The sequence below is a fragment of the Miscanthus floridulus genome, chromosome 12 (genome assembly GCF_019320115.1).
Source record: "Miscanthus floridulus cultivar M001 chromosome 12, ASM1932011v1, whole genome shotgun sequence".
Classification (NCBI taxonomy): Eukaryota; Viridiplantae; Streptophyta; class Magnoliopsida; order Poales; family Poaceae; genus Miscanthus; species Miscanthus floridulus.
Genome location: NC_089591.1, coordinates 80,227,667 through 80,244,201, shown reverse-complemented (window position 1 = coordinate 80,244,201; position 16,535 = coordinate 80,227,667). Strand labels below are relative to the sequence as shown.

General features: G+C 46.3%; 3 protein-coding genes across 4 annotated transcripts; 2 read left to right on the top strand and 1 right to left on the bottom strand.

Moving 5' to 3' along the window:
* Nucleotides 1-361: 361 nt before the first annotated feature.
* Nucleotides 362-4,645, bottom strand: LOC136496439 (EH domain-containing protein 1-like). 2 transcript variants are annotated; one of them, XM_066492108.1, is made up of 16 exons: nucleotides 4,238-4,645; nucleotides 4,062-4,141; nucleotides 3,736-3,804; nucleotides 3,573-3,630; nucleotides 3,438-3,487; nucleotides 3,300-3,339; nucleotides 3,145-3,206; nucleotides 2,903-3,016; nucleotides 2,540-2,642; nucleotides 2,404-2,453; nucleotides 2,170-2,298; nucleotides 1,828-2,079; nucleotides 1,525-1,604; nucleotides 1,285-1,411; nucleotides 1,044-1,187; nucleotides 362-971 (listed from the first exon to the last, which is right to left on the bottom strand). In XM_066492108.1, exons 1-16 carry the CDS (start codon nucleotides 4,320-4,322, stop codon nucleotides 786-788), a joined length of 1,629 nt encoding a protein of 542 aa, XP_066348205.1. In that variant the 5' UTR covers nucleotides 4,323-4,645; the 3' UTR covers nucleotides 362-785. The 2 variants fall into 2 exon arrangements, with proteins under 2 accessions (XP_066348205.1, XP_066348206.1); XM_066492109.1 differs by lacking the exon at nucleotides 4,238-4,645 and having other exon boundaries at nucleotides 3,455-3,487; nucleotides 4,062-4,076.
* Nucleotides 4,646-8,808: 4,163 nt separating this feature from the next.
* LOC136496943 (ethylene-responsive transcription factor 3-like) lies at nucleotides 8,809-9,795 on the top strand. Its single transcript, XM_066492725.1, has one exon. It carries the CDS (start codon nucleotides 9,055-9,057, stop codon nucleotides 9,589-9,591), a length of 537 nt encoding a protein of 178 aa, XP_066348822.1. The 5' UTR covers nucleotides 8,809-9,054; the 3' UTR covers nucleotides 9,592-9,795.
* A 2,959-nt stretch (nucleotides 9,796-12,754) lies between these two features.
* On the top strand, nucleotides 12,755-16,502 carry LOC136497350 (uncharacterized). The gene is made up of 5 exons (XM_066493148.1): nucleotides 12,755-13,007; nucleotides 13,101-13,173; nucleotides 13,825-13,889; nucleotides 15,046-15,155; nucleotides 15,910-16,502. Exons 1-5 carry the CDS (start codon nucleotides 12,894-12,896, stop codon nucleotides 16,190-16,192), a joined length of 645 nt encoding a protein of 214 aa, XP_066349245.1. The 5' UTR covers nucleotides 12,755-12,893; the 3' UTR covers nucleotides 16,193-16,502.
* Nucleotides 16,503-16,535: the final 33 nt, after the last annotated feature.

Genomic DNA, 16,535 nt, shown 5'->3' with positions numbered 1-16,535 from the left:
GTGTTCATGGATGATAAGTGAGACATGGCAGTAATAATTGTTGATATTGTTAAAAATCTGTATCATTCTATTTCCCTGAATTCTTCCGACCAAACAAAAAATCAACTATAAACACAAAAGTAAAAAAAGATCCCTCATAGAAGTCCATTGTATATTGCAAATACATGCTTTTGGTTTCACCAATCACCTCTTTTCTCTAGCGAGGGCTGGGTTGGATTGTCCCCACCGGCCAGATTAGGGTCAGTGGTTCACCATGGACATCAGGTTTCGCACTTTCGCAGTTTCGGATGCCCACCGCATCCTTTGGTTGGAGAAAGTTAGTTAGTGCAAGATAATGCAATAGCGACAGTGGCAGACGAGCTGGTGCAGGATAATGCAGGGATTGCCAGGATCCCAGGGCAGCATGCAATCGCCAAACGTGGTAGTTGTGACTTGCGACAGAGTTCACTCGGAGCCTAGGTTATGATACGCGGCGACGCAATGGCGGAAACACGATGGTTGGCGCTGGGCCCAGTGCAGATAGGTGAGATCTTGGAGGCCCAAGTTCCACCAACACACCTACACGCTCAGAAAAGCTTCAGCTTTCCAGATCACCACTGGTTGGTTACAGGAGCTGCGAATTTACGCTGCAGTCTTGAGCATCCAGAAGAGAGAGATGGACTCGTGAAGCGCAGCCTCTTCGCTGATCAGATGAACCATATCTGCACCGGCACGTCCTCGTCTGTCCGTCGCCATGGCGAGCCGCTGCAGCTCTGCTACCCGCAAGAGGCAAGAGAAGTCCTCGTTCAGTCGTAGGGGTTCCTGAACTTCTTCAGGAGGTCCGGGATATCATAGGCCAGCATGTCATCCACGCCCTGAACCATCTTGGGCCTCAGCTTCTCGAACCGGTCGAAGTTGTAGGCGCTCAGGAGCTCCCTGTACTCCTCCACGCTCGGGAAGTCACCTGGCGGCAGGTGCAGCTCCTTCTGGACCTGTACGAGGGCGGTTCGGATTCAGAGACAGAATATGTACATGGATGGGCTATACATGTGAGTCCAACTAACCTTGGCGAAGTGTTCATCCAGGCCGTCAAGCAGCTTTTGCTGAGCCTTGGCCTTGCCCATCAGTGCGGGCATCTCTTTCTTCAGATGGCTGATTATGTGCGCGTGGACTTTGGCGGCCCGAGCGCGCTTCACAAACTCGTTGATCTGACGTCCCAAGTGTCCAAAGATCCATCAGAAGGTAGAACCGGTGAAATCAAAATGGCAAAATAATTACTGAATGTATATGGCGATGTGTTCTTACCCGACGATCGCAGGCCTTCTTGGGGATGTCGTTGAGGTCCGAGAGCAAGTCATCTTGTTCTTTCTGGAACAGCTCCATGCCCAGTGGGCCAGCCGCTGTCTCCCTGATGGGCTTGTCGTTGAATGAACTAGAAGAGGAGGCAATTAGTTCAGTATTTTACTTCAGTGACGCTGATGCAGCCATGGAAATATCTGATCGACAGTTTGCCAAATGTAAGGTCTCCAGTGAGAATGGCCATACCCTATGTAGACACGCATGACTTCTGGTGTGTTCAGGACTTTCCCGAGCGACCATAGCAGTGCTCCATACACCCTCATCAGCTGAAAAATATATTTTTTTTCTTTTTTGCGTCAGGAGACTGACAACTGCTTATTAGAAGGGTTAAACTGTTGAGATATCAAGGTTCGAAAGATAAGATAAGATATGTTGCTGGTGCTGCATATTTCAAGAGTACACGTACATAGGAGCAAGGAAAATGGAATATGCCGACATGTTGAGAAGGATAGAGAAAAGGGCATTATGGCGATAAGCAAGAATACTCGCCTGTTGTGCATCAACTTGGTCTGCCTTGTTGAGAACTATGCGTATTTTGTCATCATGCCCGCGGAGTGACCCGATCACACGCTTGAACTCATCGCTGATGTCAAGTTTATGCGGGTCAAACAGGAGAAGAATAAGGTCACACTTGGCCGCAAACCATGACGTAACTCCAGTGAAATCATAGCTGCGCTGCGTTCGCTGCTTCTCCCCTGATAAAACTCCAGGAGTATCCACGAAGGTTACATGCTCTAATAACTTCACAAAGAAACCGGTAATGTTAATTTCTCCCACAACAAGAGCACAACAAGGTGGATGTAGATATTCAGTGCAAGATAAGGATCATACTGGATGTGGCATCTGAGAACATTCAAACTTTGATAAAAATGCTGTTCCGAAAGATGACAGGCCACTGTATGGCATGTCAGCTTGAACGGCAATGGTGTTTCCAGGAATGCATCTTTCATCCGGTCCAGACTGCGGTGGTGGAAGCAGGTATCATAGGAATGACAGGATGCATGGAGAAGATACATACTGATTACTGAATGATTCAATGGATGATAGGAGTTCAAGAGAACTTACAGTGATGACAACAAATCTGTCTGTTGTAGGTTCTGGTCCAATATGGGCACCTGCACAAGGATTATTGCAGAAATTGATAAAATTTATTCAAAGAAGTGATGGGATACACCAACAATGGGTAATCCATCTTTCTCGCCTGGATAACTTGTCTTTAGTAAATGCTTTATGAATGTTGTTTTCCCCGTGGAGTATTGACCCAACAGCATGACCATTGGCTTCGCATCAAAATCACTGCTAGTCTGTTCGAGGGAAAAAAAGTTAATGCTAGCCTACAAATATGATATCTTAAAGAAGTATGATCTAGAAATCTCTAAAAATTGTAGAACAGAACAGATATCACAAATTATTTTTGCAATACGACACTTCTACCAAAGTTGTTGAAATGAACAATGGATAATTTGCAAAAGCTTTTAACAAGAATCTGTAAATCTATTGTTTCAGTACGACCTTTGCTGTAAAACAAATAGAATTGTAGTGAAAACAAAGGGGTGATGATTACCAGCAAGGGAGAGACAAAGTCATGGAACTGATAAGTTTTTTCCAAAGGCCTCAACTTCTCAATGTATGATTTCTTTAGCCCATCGATGATTGAAGTGACTGATTTCAAAGGAATCTGTAAAAATAAGATGCCGTAATCTTTTAAGAACATTCAAAGCTTTGAGTAATTGCATGCGGGGGACACGTTCGGAAAAAAAAATAGCTTTGAGTAATACGTTATCATGCATCTAGTTATTGGTGTACCTTCTTTCCTGACTTGGAGTTGAACCAGCTGGCAGGTATTGGTGATTCTGATGGATGACATGCTGCATAATGCGCAAGCATATCAGTCAGGTTTCAGAAACTCAACAGACAAAAGAGTTAGGTCTTCCATTAGGTTTGAAGGTAACAGCACGTACCAACAATAGCAGACTCGCCCTTGTTTCCAGAGTTCTTTTTCTTTGAGAATCGTAAAAGAAAAACAGGGGAGATATAAATAAGGCTGTATGCTGTTTCTGCATTTTGATTCATGTTAAGAGAAAGATACCGTGACATACTAGTTTTTTAGCCAGACCTTCCATTGTGGGGGGCTGCAACCTATCGAGGTCTGAAGAAAAAGAAAACATTCAGCGGATTTTCTTTTCTTCAGATAAATATCATTACTAATTAAATAACCTTTGAATGTGCTTTACCTGCATTTGAAAGGGTGTTTTGACTGATTTCGTTCCCTGCTTGTGCAAGAGAAACCAACTGCACATTGCTATCCGGTTTAATATACACAAATAGAAAAACAAGTCCATATAGGCAGAGATCAGACTGAAGAAGAACATGTATCAAATATATAAGTGTACAAACCTGCATGGCAGTCATAAACTCGTAGAATCCAAGATATCCCTGGCGTTTGGAATCAGCGATCGCCCAAACCTGAAGATGCAAAGGAAACGTTTAGGTGAGTTGGTTTAAAAAAGAAACATTTTGATCTTTGGGAAACTGAGAATCCAATCCAAGAGAAAGAATTGGAGAAAACACGTGCAAGCGCTACGTATGAAAACTAGCTGTAACGCTGCTAACGCATCACTTGTTTCTGCATAATGCAAGAAATAGTGTTTCCCAATGCACGCATGCATGCAGAATCGTGCGACTGAAGGTGCACGACAGCACGTACGAACACGTCAATTCACCTGCTTCAGCTCGGGCTTGGAGAGATTGGACATGGCGAAGAACCTGAGCGCATCGTTCCCCGTCAGGCGCCCATCTCCGTCTTCGATCCGTTCCGGTGCAATCAAATACAATTCAGCGACGTCCATTCATCCGCAAGACGCGAGCGTAATTCGACAGGAGGCGCGTTGGAGCAAACCTTCGTCGGCGAGGGCGAACCACTGGAGGTAGGCGGCGCGCTGCTCCTTGAGGCTCCACTTCTTGGGCGACGAGTCCGGCCCCATCTCTCCCCGGCCCGTTCACCTCCCTCCCTGCCGGAGTCCGGGGAGGAGACGAGGAGACGAGGAGAGGGAGGACGAGACGGGAGGGGCAGGCAACTCGCGCCTCGAGGAATGCCACCACCGCTGAGGCGCGCGCGGGCAGCGTCTTCCCGCGGGTTAACGTACGGGGATCGGCGCCTCCCATCGACCCAGCCGCTCGCACCGCCACGCCCCACGCGGATGGCGCGCGCGCGAGACCCGGTCCCGCGGGCGCGTTTGGGGGCGGTCAAACCGAAATGGGGCCCGCCGGGCTCAACTCACAAACCACCACGAGCCGCAGGATCTCACGTCGCGTCGTGTCGGGTCGCATCAAAAGGCGGTGGTGCCCTGCCCCTGCGCGTCTGGGGCGGCGGGACTTGCGAGTGCGTGCGTGACCGAGACCACGCGGCGCCGTCCCTCTGGCCCCGCGCCCGGCGCGCGGCCGCGTGGGTGGGTGGCGGCGGGCGGCCCTGAACTCGCGCCGATCTGCGGGGCCCCATCGTCCACGTCTCGGGTGGCGGTGGGTCAGCGGGCAGGCATCGTATCGACCGGCCTATCGGGTGAGGTGTGTGGCCACGGTGCCGCCACCAGGCGCCAGTTGCAGGTTGCAACTGGGACTCGGAGCCGGGGCCACGGCACCGGCACGGCAGGCGGCTGCGGAGTGCAGACTGGGACTGCAATGCGCCGTCATCGTGTGTGGGTCACGTGTCCTGTCCAACATTATCCTCTCTTTGGATTCAGAAGAGGCGGCAACGTATTAATTTGATTTGATTCTCATGCTAGTATGCCACGGTATAGCTAGCTCGGTGTGGTAACTCGCAGGTTCCCCCCTCCGGCATCCGGGCTCGTTTAGTTGGATGAAATTTGGGAATTCAGCTATGGTAGTATTTTTGTTTTTATTTGGCAATTAGTATTTAATTATAGACTAATTAGGCTCAAAACGTTCGTCTCGCGATTTCCAACCAAGCTGTGCAATTAGTTTTTTTTCGTCTACATTTAATGCTCCATGCACATATCGCAAGATTCGATGTGATGGCTATTGTAACACTTTTTGAGAAAACTTTTTAGAACTAAACAAGGCCTCAATTTGTATGAAAAAAAGCAAACTTATACGTCTGGGATTACAAGAGATGTACTCCCTCTCCCTCTGCCCCTCGATAGCAAGTTTAGAACAGTTTAGTATTGACTAAAAAAAGACCATACTATCATTTATTAATTACAGTAGTTGCACGTTGATCAATAATTATAGCATTTACTGTACACATCTAACCATAGAAACTCAAGCTTGATAGAAAGGAGTGAGAAGAGGGGGGCGCGGTAAATATGAGAGGATTCGAGGAAAAATAAATGAGCTAGTGGACCATTTAGGCCCGTTCGTTTCGCTGAAAAAAATAAGCCGAAACACTGTTCTAGCTGATTTGTTGTTAGAGGAAAATACTGTTCCGGTTAAAAAAACAAGCTGAAAAAGACGGATTATAAGAGAAGCGAGCATGGCCTTCTCCTATAGATTGATTTATTTATAAACAAATTTTGTTGCTAGGAATCTATTTATTCAGGGACCGAGGAGTATATACGAATGGCACAGACACGATGCGGAAGGATTTAATTGATTTCAAGCATAACACAAATAGGCCAAACATCTTAGCTATAACAAGTGGGACTTCTAACTTTCTTCAAAGGCTTTATGTGGCCAACTAAAGTGTACGTTGGGAAGAACAGGTTATGATAAACTAATGGAGATGTGGACATATAAGTACGTGCAAAGTGGCTTCTATGGCTCGAAATTGGCTAGTTGTGTTGCAGGAGGAGATATTTTTGATAAAACAGAGAATAGACGAGGTTATGAAGATGCTAAAGACATTGCCATGGCTACCAAGCCATTGGTACATATTGACCGGAGTCAAGTAACGGAGAAGGCAATTCAAAGCTGCAAGTCGGGGAAATATGGTAGGGAATTGCTGGCGCCTGGATGTTCGATGAGAAAAGAATCCATCGGACAGTACCCAACGGTCCATTAGAAACGCGTCGCACTTCCACCATATCGTTGCAGTCCTTCCTAGTCTGCCTCATCCGGTCATCCCGCCCCGCACGCGTACCCCGCCTCGCCCTGTCCCGCGCCCGTCACTCCTTCTCCCTAACCCCCTCATCTCTCTCTCCACGCAGGCAAGACCTGGGATGAGGATGAGCATGCCCCGTCCACAGAACCCTAGGCGCACCGCGCGCCCCATCCGTTGGCCCTGGCTCGCCGCGCCCCTTCCCACGACGCTCAAGCCATGCCCCAATGACTCTCTGAACATACCTATGAAACACGAAACACTTGCAACATGAAACACTTGAATGCAACATTAGTCTGAAGCAAATGAAACATTTGGAACATACACTTGCAACATGTGTTTGAAACATATGCAACATCCAGATAAAACACTTGCAACTTGCAACATGAAAACACTTATTGCAACATAAGACTAAAACAACTGAAATATTTCGAGCATACTCTTACAACTTATGTGTGAAACATATGCATCATCCAGATCATACATGCTTGCAACATACGTCTGAAAAACAGATGAATCATTTTGAACGAACTCTTGCAACACGCCTCTAAAAAACTTGCAACATGCCTCTGGACCACTTTGCAATATATGCAACATCTCGATGTACTTTTGCAACATTCATACGAAACACTTGCCACATATCTCTGGAACATCTGAAACACTTGAAACATACGCTTGCAACATGTCAGACGCGACACTCTAGTGGGAGGCGGCCATCATGTCAGGTGTGTCGAGGAACTCGATACCCGCCTCGATGGGTAGATCAGGGCTGGGAGGTGGTGGAGCGAAGAGCACCACGCCCTTGGCTACCGCAAGCATCTTCCACTGGGGGCACCGGGGCGCGTGGAGCCTCGATGTGAGCGCAAAGTACGGCACAGCCGCGACGCCCTCGCGATCTCCAGCCACATGAGGAGGTGACGAGGAGGACGCTGGCGCCGGCTCCGGCGATGAGGGCAGAGGCAGACACGACTCCAACAGCGTAGCATGGCGTCACGGAGGCGAGGGATGGCCTCGGGGCGAAGAAAGTGGAGGTGGTCGCCGTTGGAGAAGACGAGTGGTAGGGAACGCCACGACGACCGTGCTAGTTGGGAATGTCGTCGTCTTTTTTTTATTATTTTAAGAAACGGTGAAAGAATGAAGGTAAAGGGGAACATGCCTAGTTGGCTTGTAATGCACAGGCCTAGGAAGCACGTCCCACACTGTAGCATTTCGAATCTTCTAGGATGGAGGAAACAAAGACAACAAGGAACAATCTTCATCGCACTCTGATGTAATCTCCTTTTGTTGGTAGTTTTTTTCTAGTTGTTTGGAGTGGATTCTGTGAGCAGTTTATTTGAATTTTCAAATGGGACATCGTCTTCTATGTTGCAACAGTTTAAACCATCTTTTTGACATTTAGTTAAGAGATTTGGGATTGCTCCAAAAGTCTGAAATTGATAGAAAAAACAAATTCATCGATTTTCAACTTGCACAAAACTTGACCATGCTAGGAGATAATTGGCCAGGTCGCGAGATGTAGCTTTTCCACCTTTATATGTGTCGGATGCGAGAAAAACTCAATTCTAAACTTCAAATTGTACGTGTCTCAAAAACTAATAACCATTTCATGCATACAATCAAAGAAAGTTTTGAAGGTTAATTCTCAGCGCGCATCAAGGTATTGAGCAATTTGAACCAATGTCCTTGAGCCTCCAAGGATCGAGGTACCAAGCAATCTCATCCAATGTCCTTGAATTTGTTTCATCTCGCACCTCTTGTCCTTCATTTGAATGTCGCTATATAGATCCGTTAATTAATCTCTCTCTACATGAAACCTAGTACCTAATATCTCTGCCAATTCAAATTCTAACTGAGCGTGAGATCTTCATAGGAAAAAAAACTCATATCTCTGCCAATTCAAATTCCAATTGAGCGTGAGATCTTCAGCCACAGATCGAGTCGCGTCTTTTACCGCCGCTTAACCTTCTCCTCAACCAGGGCACGGAAAAGATAGGATTCGGATCCTGCGTCAGTCCATGCCTTTGAGGCGGCGGGTACAGCAGAGCAGCGGCGAGGTAAATGCGACCCTATCTTAGTGCGGCCGGAGTCCGTTCCACGTAACGTAGTAGTGGCCAGCGCACACAGCGATCCCCCCGCGTCGCGAGTAGGAGTAGATGGCGGCAGCTAAGGCCGATCGAGACCGGGGCAAAAAAATAAACCGAAACGTGTTATTGCTGCCCCGCAACGAAACGCGGCCGCGGGCGGGGTCGGGGAGAAACGAAAGTGAACTCGGCGACGGGACGGCACGGGAAATCAAATCCGGAAAAGAAAAAGTATAATGGCAGCGAACGAACGAGGGAGGCAGTGGGGAAGGTGGGAAGCGGCTGCCCAAAGGCCAAAGCTACCCCAGCCGCGTCTCCCCACCACCACCAGGTCTTCTTCTACCCCCCCACCCCGCCCCCTCCCGACGCCCAGACCACACCAGCGCAGCGCCCTCTCCTCGTTCGTAGCCGACTCCCACCACCTCACGCTCGCACGCGCTCCTTGGCGCCCTGTCGACTCGGGTCGAGCCTCGAGCCCGTGTCTCGGCCGATCGACAGCGACAGCGACCGCAGCCGCGCGCCGACGAGAGCTTTGCTTTCGGTGTTGTATAACGACGACAGCAAGCGGTAGGTAACAGCGCGATGTGCGACGTGGCGGTGGCTGCGGCGGCGGCGCAGCGGTACAGGGGCGTCCGGAAGCGGCCGTGGGGCCGGTTCGCAGCGGAGATCCGGGACCCGGCGAAGCGCGCGCGCGTCTGGCTCGGCACCTTCGACTCCGCCGAGGCCGCGGCGCGCGCCTACGACGTGGCCGCGCGGGCCCTGCGCGGCCCGCTCGCCAGGACCAACTTCCCCGCCCACATCCCCGCGCCCACGTGCAGCTCCAGCTCCACCGTCGAGTCCTCCAGCGGGCCCCGCGCCGGGGTGTCCAGGGCGGCGGCGGCAGCGGTGCATCGCAGGCGTGCCGCTGCGAAGCCGCGGTCCCCGCGGCAGGCCGCGCCCGCCGACGCTGACTGCCACAGCGACTGCGCCTCGTCGGCCTCCGTCGTGGACGACGGCGACGACGCCTCCACGGTCCGGTCGCTCTCGTGCCCGCGCCCGACGCTCGACCTCAATCTCCCGGCGCCGCTCGACGTCGACGATGGCCACGACCTTGGGCTCTGCACGGACCTGCGGCTCTGAGCGATCGGATCCGCAGACGGGGCCAGCGTCGGCGGCGAAGGGAGAAGGCGGTTTTGCTTTGGTCTTCTTTTCTTGACCGGATTCTGCTTTGACTTGTCGTGCTCGTGAGAAAGCTTGTACCAGTACTGCCCTGTACTACGCGATACGAATGGCAATAGAAATGGATGATGATTCCTTTCCTGCAACGCTCTGCAGATTCATTCAGAGGTCAGTCAGATCGTCGAGAGTTTCAGTTTTTTTTTCCCCTGTCTCTTGTATTTGGATCTGATATTACGTCTTGCTGCCATTCTGTTTGTACTTTGTACACCAAAAAAACATCTAAGAGAGATGTTTGTATTGTACTTTGTACACCAAAAAAACATCTAATGAGAGATGTTCGCGAATTAACACGAATCTTTGCCGCAATTTTGAGGTATATTTTTGCTTGTTATTGTTGTCTTGCCAAGGGTAGAGGTAGACGCGATTTGGTTCGTCAGTTCATGCATGCCCTGTTCGCTTTCATACTTGCTTGTCTGTGTACGAGACCAAGGATTCAACGTATCAACAACGTACTCTTTTTCAAAAGTTCTAGCGACAAAATCTGGGCCGGGATGCATTGTAACCGGACAAGTCAGACATGAGATCAACTGTTTTCATACAGGCTCCTCCGTTGTTTAGGCCATGTTTTGAGATTTCGATTGGCTACAAGTATATGCCAAGTCCTAATTGCCGTAAAATCATGCCTTACAGAGAGGAACCCGTTACTCAGTTAGCACGGGAGTCTTTTTTTTTTTTTAATTTGGTGTAGGAAAATACTGTTTCGGATGAAAAAAAAAGAAGCGGATCAAGTCGAATTTAAAGGCACGCGAACGGAGCCTTAGATTTCAAAATCTGCAAAGCGGCAATAGTTTTTTTTTCTTTTCTTTTTCCAAAAACATATAGTGCATCCCTGTAATTACGTATGCGTCATCCCTTGTTTTTAAGAGGATTGAGCGTATATACTTATCTTAATTGTGCATGTGAACATCGTTGACAAACTAAACCATCATATTCAGACTAACTATGTCACTAGAGGCGTACATGTGTTGGGTTAAAAACCCAAACATAAATGGGCAATTTTCATAAGGAGGAGTCTCGACCAGAAAAGGCAATGCAATCTCTTTGAACACGAGGGTGTATAGCAGTCCCAAAAACTAATTTAGTGGGCTGCACGGGGTTGGTGTGGCATACTCCCTCCATCATCTTTTAAGCGATGATATGATATTCGTGTTGATCAAGTTTTTTTAAAAAAAAATTAACTATATATGTAGAAAATATTAGCAATATTTGTATCTCTAAATAAATTTATTATGAAAATAGATTCAATGATATATTTAATGATATTAATTATGTACCATGAATATTAATATTATATATATATATATATATATATATATATATATATATATATATATATATATATATATATATATATATATATATATATATATATAGAGAGAGAGAGAGAGAGAGAGAGAGAGAGAGAGTAAAAGTTGAGTATGTTTGTTTTTTCGGAAATTAAGAACGACAGTTAAAAGGAGACCGAGTGAGTATACCCTAGGCCTAACCTAATAAGGAGATATTACTTAAAAAAATTGCTATCCGAATATCAACCTATCTCGCCCATCTGTGATGGCACTGCTTGCATTCCTGAGGATAAGTGCACCAGTCGTTGGCCGCTAGTGTTACATTCCCAACCGATGAACCCGTAAGCTGCAGAGTGTCATACCCACCGGTCACGTGGCCAAATCCTAGTGAGTCCATTCTCTTGCTTGCTCTTTCTTACTTGTTTTGTTTTTCCCTAATCCTTATTCCCTAAACTCTCTCCCTTAATCCCTCCAGTAGGCTAGTAGCAGCTTGGAGGACGCCAAGCTCTAGTGCCTGTCTTCTCTTCATGTTGCAACGAGTAGTGCAATCCGTGGAGGTAAGTGTGATCTGCAGGAGCAACAACCCAAGTACTCTATTTAAACCCTGACCTATACATTATGGTGATAGTAACAAACAGATCAGTTTGTAACTTCAAAATACTCATATAGGTTGATGTAATATATAGATGAATGCAATAGGAATTAAGAATTTATTTGGTTTATTATTCATGAATTATGTTCTTTTGCTTATAATTTTATTATGTAGGCAATAGACTTCTCTTTTGGACTGAAGATTTATTATATTATTTAGTACTCATATTAGATCTATATCCATGGGCCACAGTAGGAGTCAAAACAAATTAAATACAATAAGAAAAAAAAAACACAATGACAAATCATGATGGAAAATCAAACAAATTCTAATGTAAATCAAACGAAAAGGAGATTTATTTTTGTTGTGAAGCATAAGACTTCAAACAACTTTGTCAAAAAACAAAAGACATCAATGGCCGAGGAACAATTTGAATGGCGTATTAGGCATGGAAGCGTCGTGCATTGTTGTAGTTGACATAAAATTTATGGCACTAAATATGTCTTTGTTTTAAAGTTTTTGTGGTAAGAAATACAATGATGCAATCAAAGTTCAGTTTGGACGATCTTTGTTTTTGAAAATTATAATTTGGTTGTAGTTTTGTTATGCAAGCAATGGACTTCTTTATCAGATGGCAGAGTTATTATGCTATTTAGTAATTAAATATATCAAATTACGTGCCAAAATTTATGATTTTATCAAATACATAAGTGGTTTTTTTCTCAAAATTTACATGAAAAACTAGGATGATAAGTATATCCCATGGAAAAATTCTAGATCAACCACAGGTTAATCCCACAAATTATGTTTGGCCCTCAAGCGAATAGACTTTCTACTCTTCCAGATATGCAATCTACAGCTTCACATTCAAATTCAGCGACATCCAGTCCATCAGGAGTGAATCAGGACCAAGAGCAAATGTCCTTGGACTTTGGAGCACGGTGTTTTAAATTTCAAATTTCAAATACCAATTCCTCTTCTTTTTCTTGTATACTCCGTCGGATCCATCTTGTTTGCCCGTTTCCCGAGGCTCCGCTCCTGGCCAATGGGCCCTATCGGCCATCGCGCTCCCAACCAGAGTCTCCTCGCTCGACCTCGCCCTCCTCACCTCAAGGGGCGGCGCCCGTTTGTTGCGTATTCCGCAAGTTGGTCGGCCTCCCTCCCTCCGCCGTGGGAGGGGAAAGCGGAGGAGGAAGAGGAGCCAAGCGGTTAAGCCAGCTCGGCCGCTCGCCTCCCACCCAAATCCCCCCGAAAATACTCGAATCCCCACCCAAGCAACACCCCGGAAAAGGCGTGAAGCGCCCGAGGTCGGGGGACGGGGGCCGATGGTGGTGCGGCGGCTGGGCGGCGCGGGGCGCGCGCTGCTCACGCTCCCCAACATCCGGAGGCGGGCGTCCAACTCCTGGGCCGCCGTCTGCGATACCTTCTTCTCCACCAAGGTGACGACTGGCGACCTAGCCCCCCTCCCTAATGCAGTGCGATCTTGCTTGATTCGCTGACGCGTGCGCGTGCGCTCTTCCGATGGCTCGCAGCAAGTGTTCGAGAACCACCGCATCGTCTTCACCGTCGGCACCTCCATCGCCTCCGTCCTCACGGCTTGGGCCGGTACGCTCCTCCCTGCTCTGGCAGATCAGCTGTTGCTCTAGATTTCAGTATTGACCATGGTTTGGTGGGTGATGTGTGAATAATCAACGGTCTGGAAGTTCAGCCTGATTCATCAGGCTGGGTTTCCCAGTCACTTTAGGCTGTAGTTGCGGGAGGTACTGCTGCAACCGTGCAGCTTATGTGCTGCTACAGATTTGTTACGCGTAGTGATTGACTTTGATAGGGGTTAAGGAATGACTAGATTGGAACTGTACAGCAATGGTTTCTGCAGTGTCCAGTGTGTCTGGGATGGAAGCTTGGAATTTGTATCCCATTTTCTGAGGACCATATGAGTTAGGCTTTGGAACAACATAGTTTACCTTAGGTGTTCGATTGTTTGCTGATTCCCCAATTTAATTTGCATGAAGTGATTGTTCTAAACTCATGTTGATCAGGCCAATTATATTTTGTTAAATTTGAAGTCACATTCACTTGGGTTTCCAACTGGTAGTTTCTCGTCATGTACAACAGTTTGGATTAACAGAGAATAATGTGACTAATGCCCATTTTTTAATTAAGCATTTGTAATGTACTGAATGTTTACTTATGTTTCTTAGAATATCTTCATCGGATGGATTCACAATATTTACAATGTGAATTTTCTCACTATAGGCTATTCGCTTCGCCAGGTGCATCAATCAAGGATTGAAAGGAGGCTTGAGTCAATTGAATCATCTGTAAGTAATTTAGAAGAAATACTGTTTTCTTTGATGAAGCGAGCTGTTCTCTCCTTTGGGCTCTGTTTATAATCTGGTAACCCCAGCAGGTGGTGTGAGCATTAAGATGCTGTAGTGTAATCTCTTAGCCTCCAACAAAAAAAGGGAAAAAAATGCGGGTTTTCTTAAACATGCAGGAGTGTTGTGTCTTTTAGTCAAAAAGAGATAACTGGTCTGAAAACACACACTTTCGAAACACAAACTCTCACACAAAAGCACTGACACACAAACGCACACCCCCAGACAGACAGTAAGATCACCACACAGAAGAAATACTGTCAAAGCTTTTTTAGTTACTCTTTGAACACAGAGTTGTATCCTTTACACCTGTTTCTGTTTGGGCCATTCTCATTTCTCACTTCTCAGTTTGACCTACATATGCAAAGCTGACAGCAAATCAAGTTTGGACTGTTCCACTGTGGGCTTAAAATTTGAGGGCATATGAGATTAAAAACATGTGTGTGGTGCTATTTTGTTTCCTGAGCAACATTTTTTTGGTTGAAACAAACATGCAGGAAAACCGCCTATTATATTACAAGGAAAATTGGTTCGGGGGACTTTTTTTTTCTTCTGATTTTCTGCAGTAGGATGCTGTTAATTTTCCCCTTGTCTGTAGGACACTAGTGACAAGAAGTTTTTGCGTGTGTCCTATAGGCAGGGCACATTTGTTCTTGTCCTGTAGACAAAATTTCCATATTAGAAAGAAAGAGCAAAAATGTCCTGTAGACAAATTTCCCATACTAGAAAGGAAGAGCAAAACACTGTCTCTGAAGGGGAACTACCACAGATTACAATACCACCTAGTATTCCAAAAGAACATACCTTGTGCTGTTGACAACAAGATTAAAGTGTTCTCTCGCTGTCCGCTTCATCTGTATCTATTTCAATATGTTGCTTATTTTCATTTTTATGGTGCGCTCTGACGTTGGAGATACACTCCTTAACCCAGCCAAAAAAACATGATGCTTTAGGTTTTTATATTGTACCAAGTTGCCTACAAGTTTTCGAATGGTTGGATCGTCTGCTTTCCTTGTCCCTTTCTATTTTCTTTTTGTTCTTTTTTCGCGTATTGACTGCTAGACATATTTATTTATACCATTTCTTGATCTGTTACCAGCTGAAGGGTAACCACGAAGTTGAACATGAAGAGATAAAAAAGATCGTCACTTCCAGCAATATTAGCGCTCCAGCCTGTGTAGCCACAGCGATGACCACAATGGTTGTTGGGTATGTTCTTGCTGTTGATATTCAACCTTGGTTTTCTACTTCGCTCTTATCCACTTTGATAGTACCGCTCTTTGAATTTATGTAATTCGTTTTATGACCTGGCATGATACTTACTTTCTAGATAAGGCTATAATGTCCTAAGGCTTAATTTAAGCTTAAATCCATGCATATGTTCTATACTTGACATGACCGTGGTCCACATTGACCATCATGCATCAAATTGGTACTTGATTCATCGATCTATGTGGTTACTGGCTTAGGATGGGTAGATGTTGAAGGAGTACATTTACTATCAGCCTTGCTTTTGAGTTTTGAACGTTTTCCCACTACTCAGAACAGTATCAAGTATTATGACTTGAGTGTACACACTGCTGACCATTTTGGACTTTGGCATCATTGGGACTGGACCAGTTTGGACTTAAAGATCTTATTTTAGCTAAGATGTTGCCATGTATATAGTGATAGTCAAACTTGAAATTCACTGGTCTGATGTTAAATTGCACATGCCATGCCATGCTTCAGCTTCCATTAGTGGTGGATATGGAACCATTTCCCACATGTGCTGCTGGTGGCAACTTAATTTCCACCACTATCGTATCTTGCAACCTAAGCAATTCCACTTTGCTCATGCATTGTCATTGGGGGATCTTTTATAATTCCAAGCTCCAATCATCTGGTGAAAATTTACACGAGTAACAAATTACAGCCTGTCTATTCACATCAACCCAAGTGTGTTATCTTGTGGAATTTCCAGGTACACGCTGGGATGGCGAGGCGGTGCTTGGTACGCTCGAAGGGCCTTCATAAGAGAGCAACAAAAGATGATGATGGGTCACATGAAGTCACAAAACAGATGGCACTGGCGGCCCTTCAACAGACTCCGAAACAGGCTTAGGAACAGCAGGTTAGCCTCCAAGAACAAGAGCGCCGAGACCCATCCGTCGGTGGGTCAAAGCAGCGAGGCTCCCTCAACCTCAAGCAGCGGGGCCTCTGCGAACCTTAGCGGTGCTTCTCAGCCGGCAGTGGGCAGTGCATGAGCTATATATGCATACTACATGGACAAGGATGTGAACTTGAGGGCGCGTAGTCCATACGTCTTGCTAGAACAGATCATGTGACTTGTAGGTACTCAGCTCGATCTGTGGTGGATCATTTTTGTAGCGTATTAAGGTCATAATGCGCCCAAATACATGCGTGAAACAGTTGACTGACGATAGACAGGGAACCTGTCTGCTGCTAGTGGTGTTCGGGTTGCACAATTCCCTTATGGCACGCTATTATAGAATTGAGACAGCTTTGTGGTGCCAGATCGTTTGAATTACCCATTGTACTACTATTGCCACATTACATCTTTTGTTTCTTTGTACCTGTGCTGCTGTG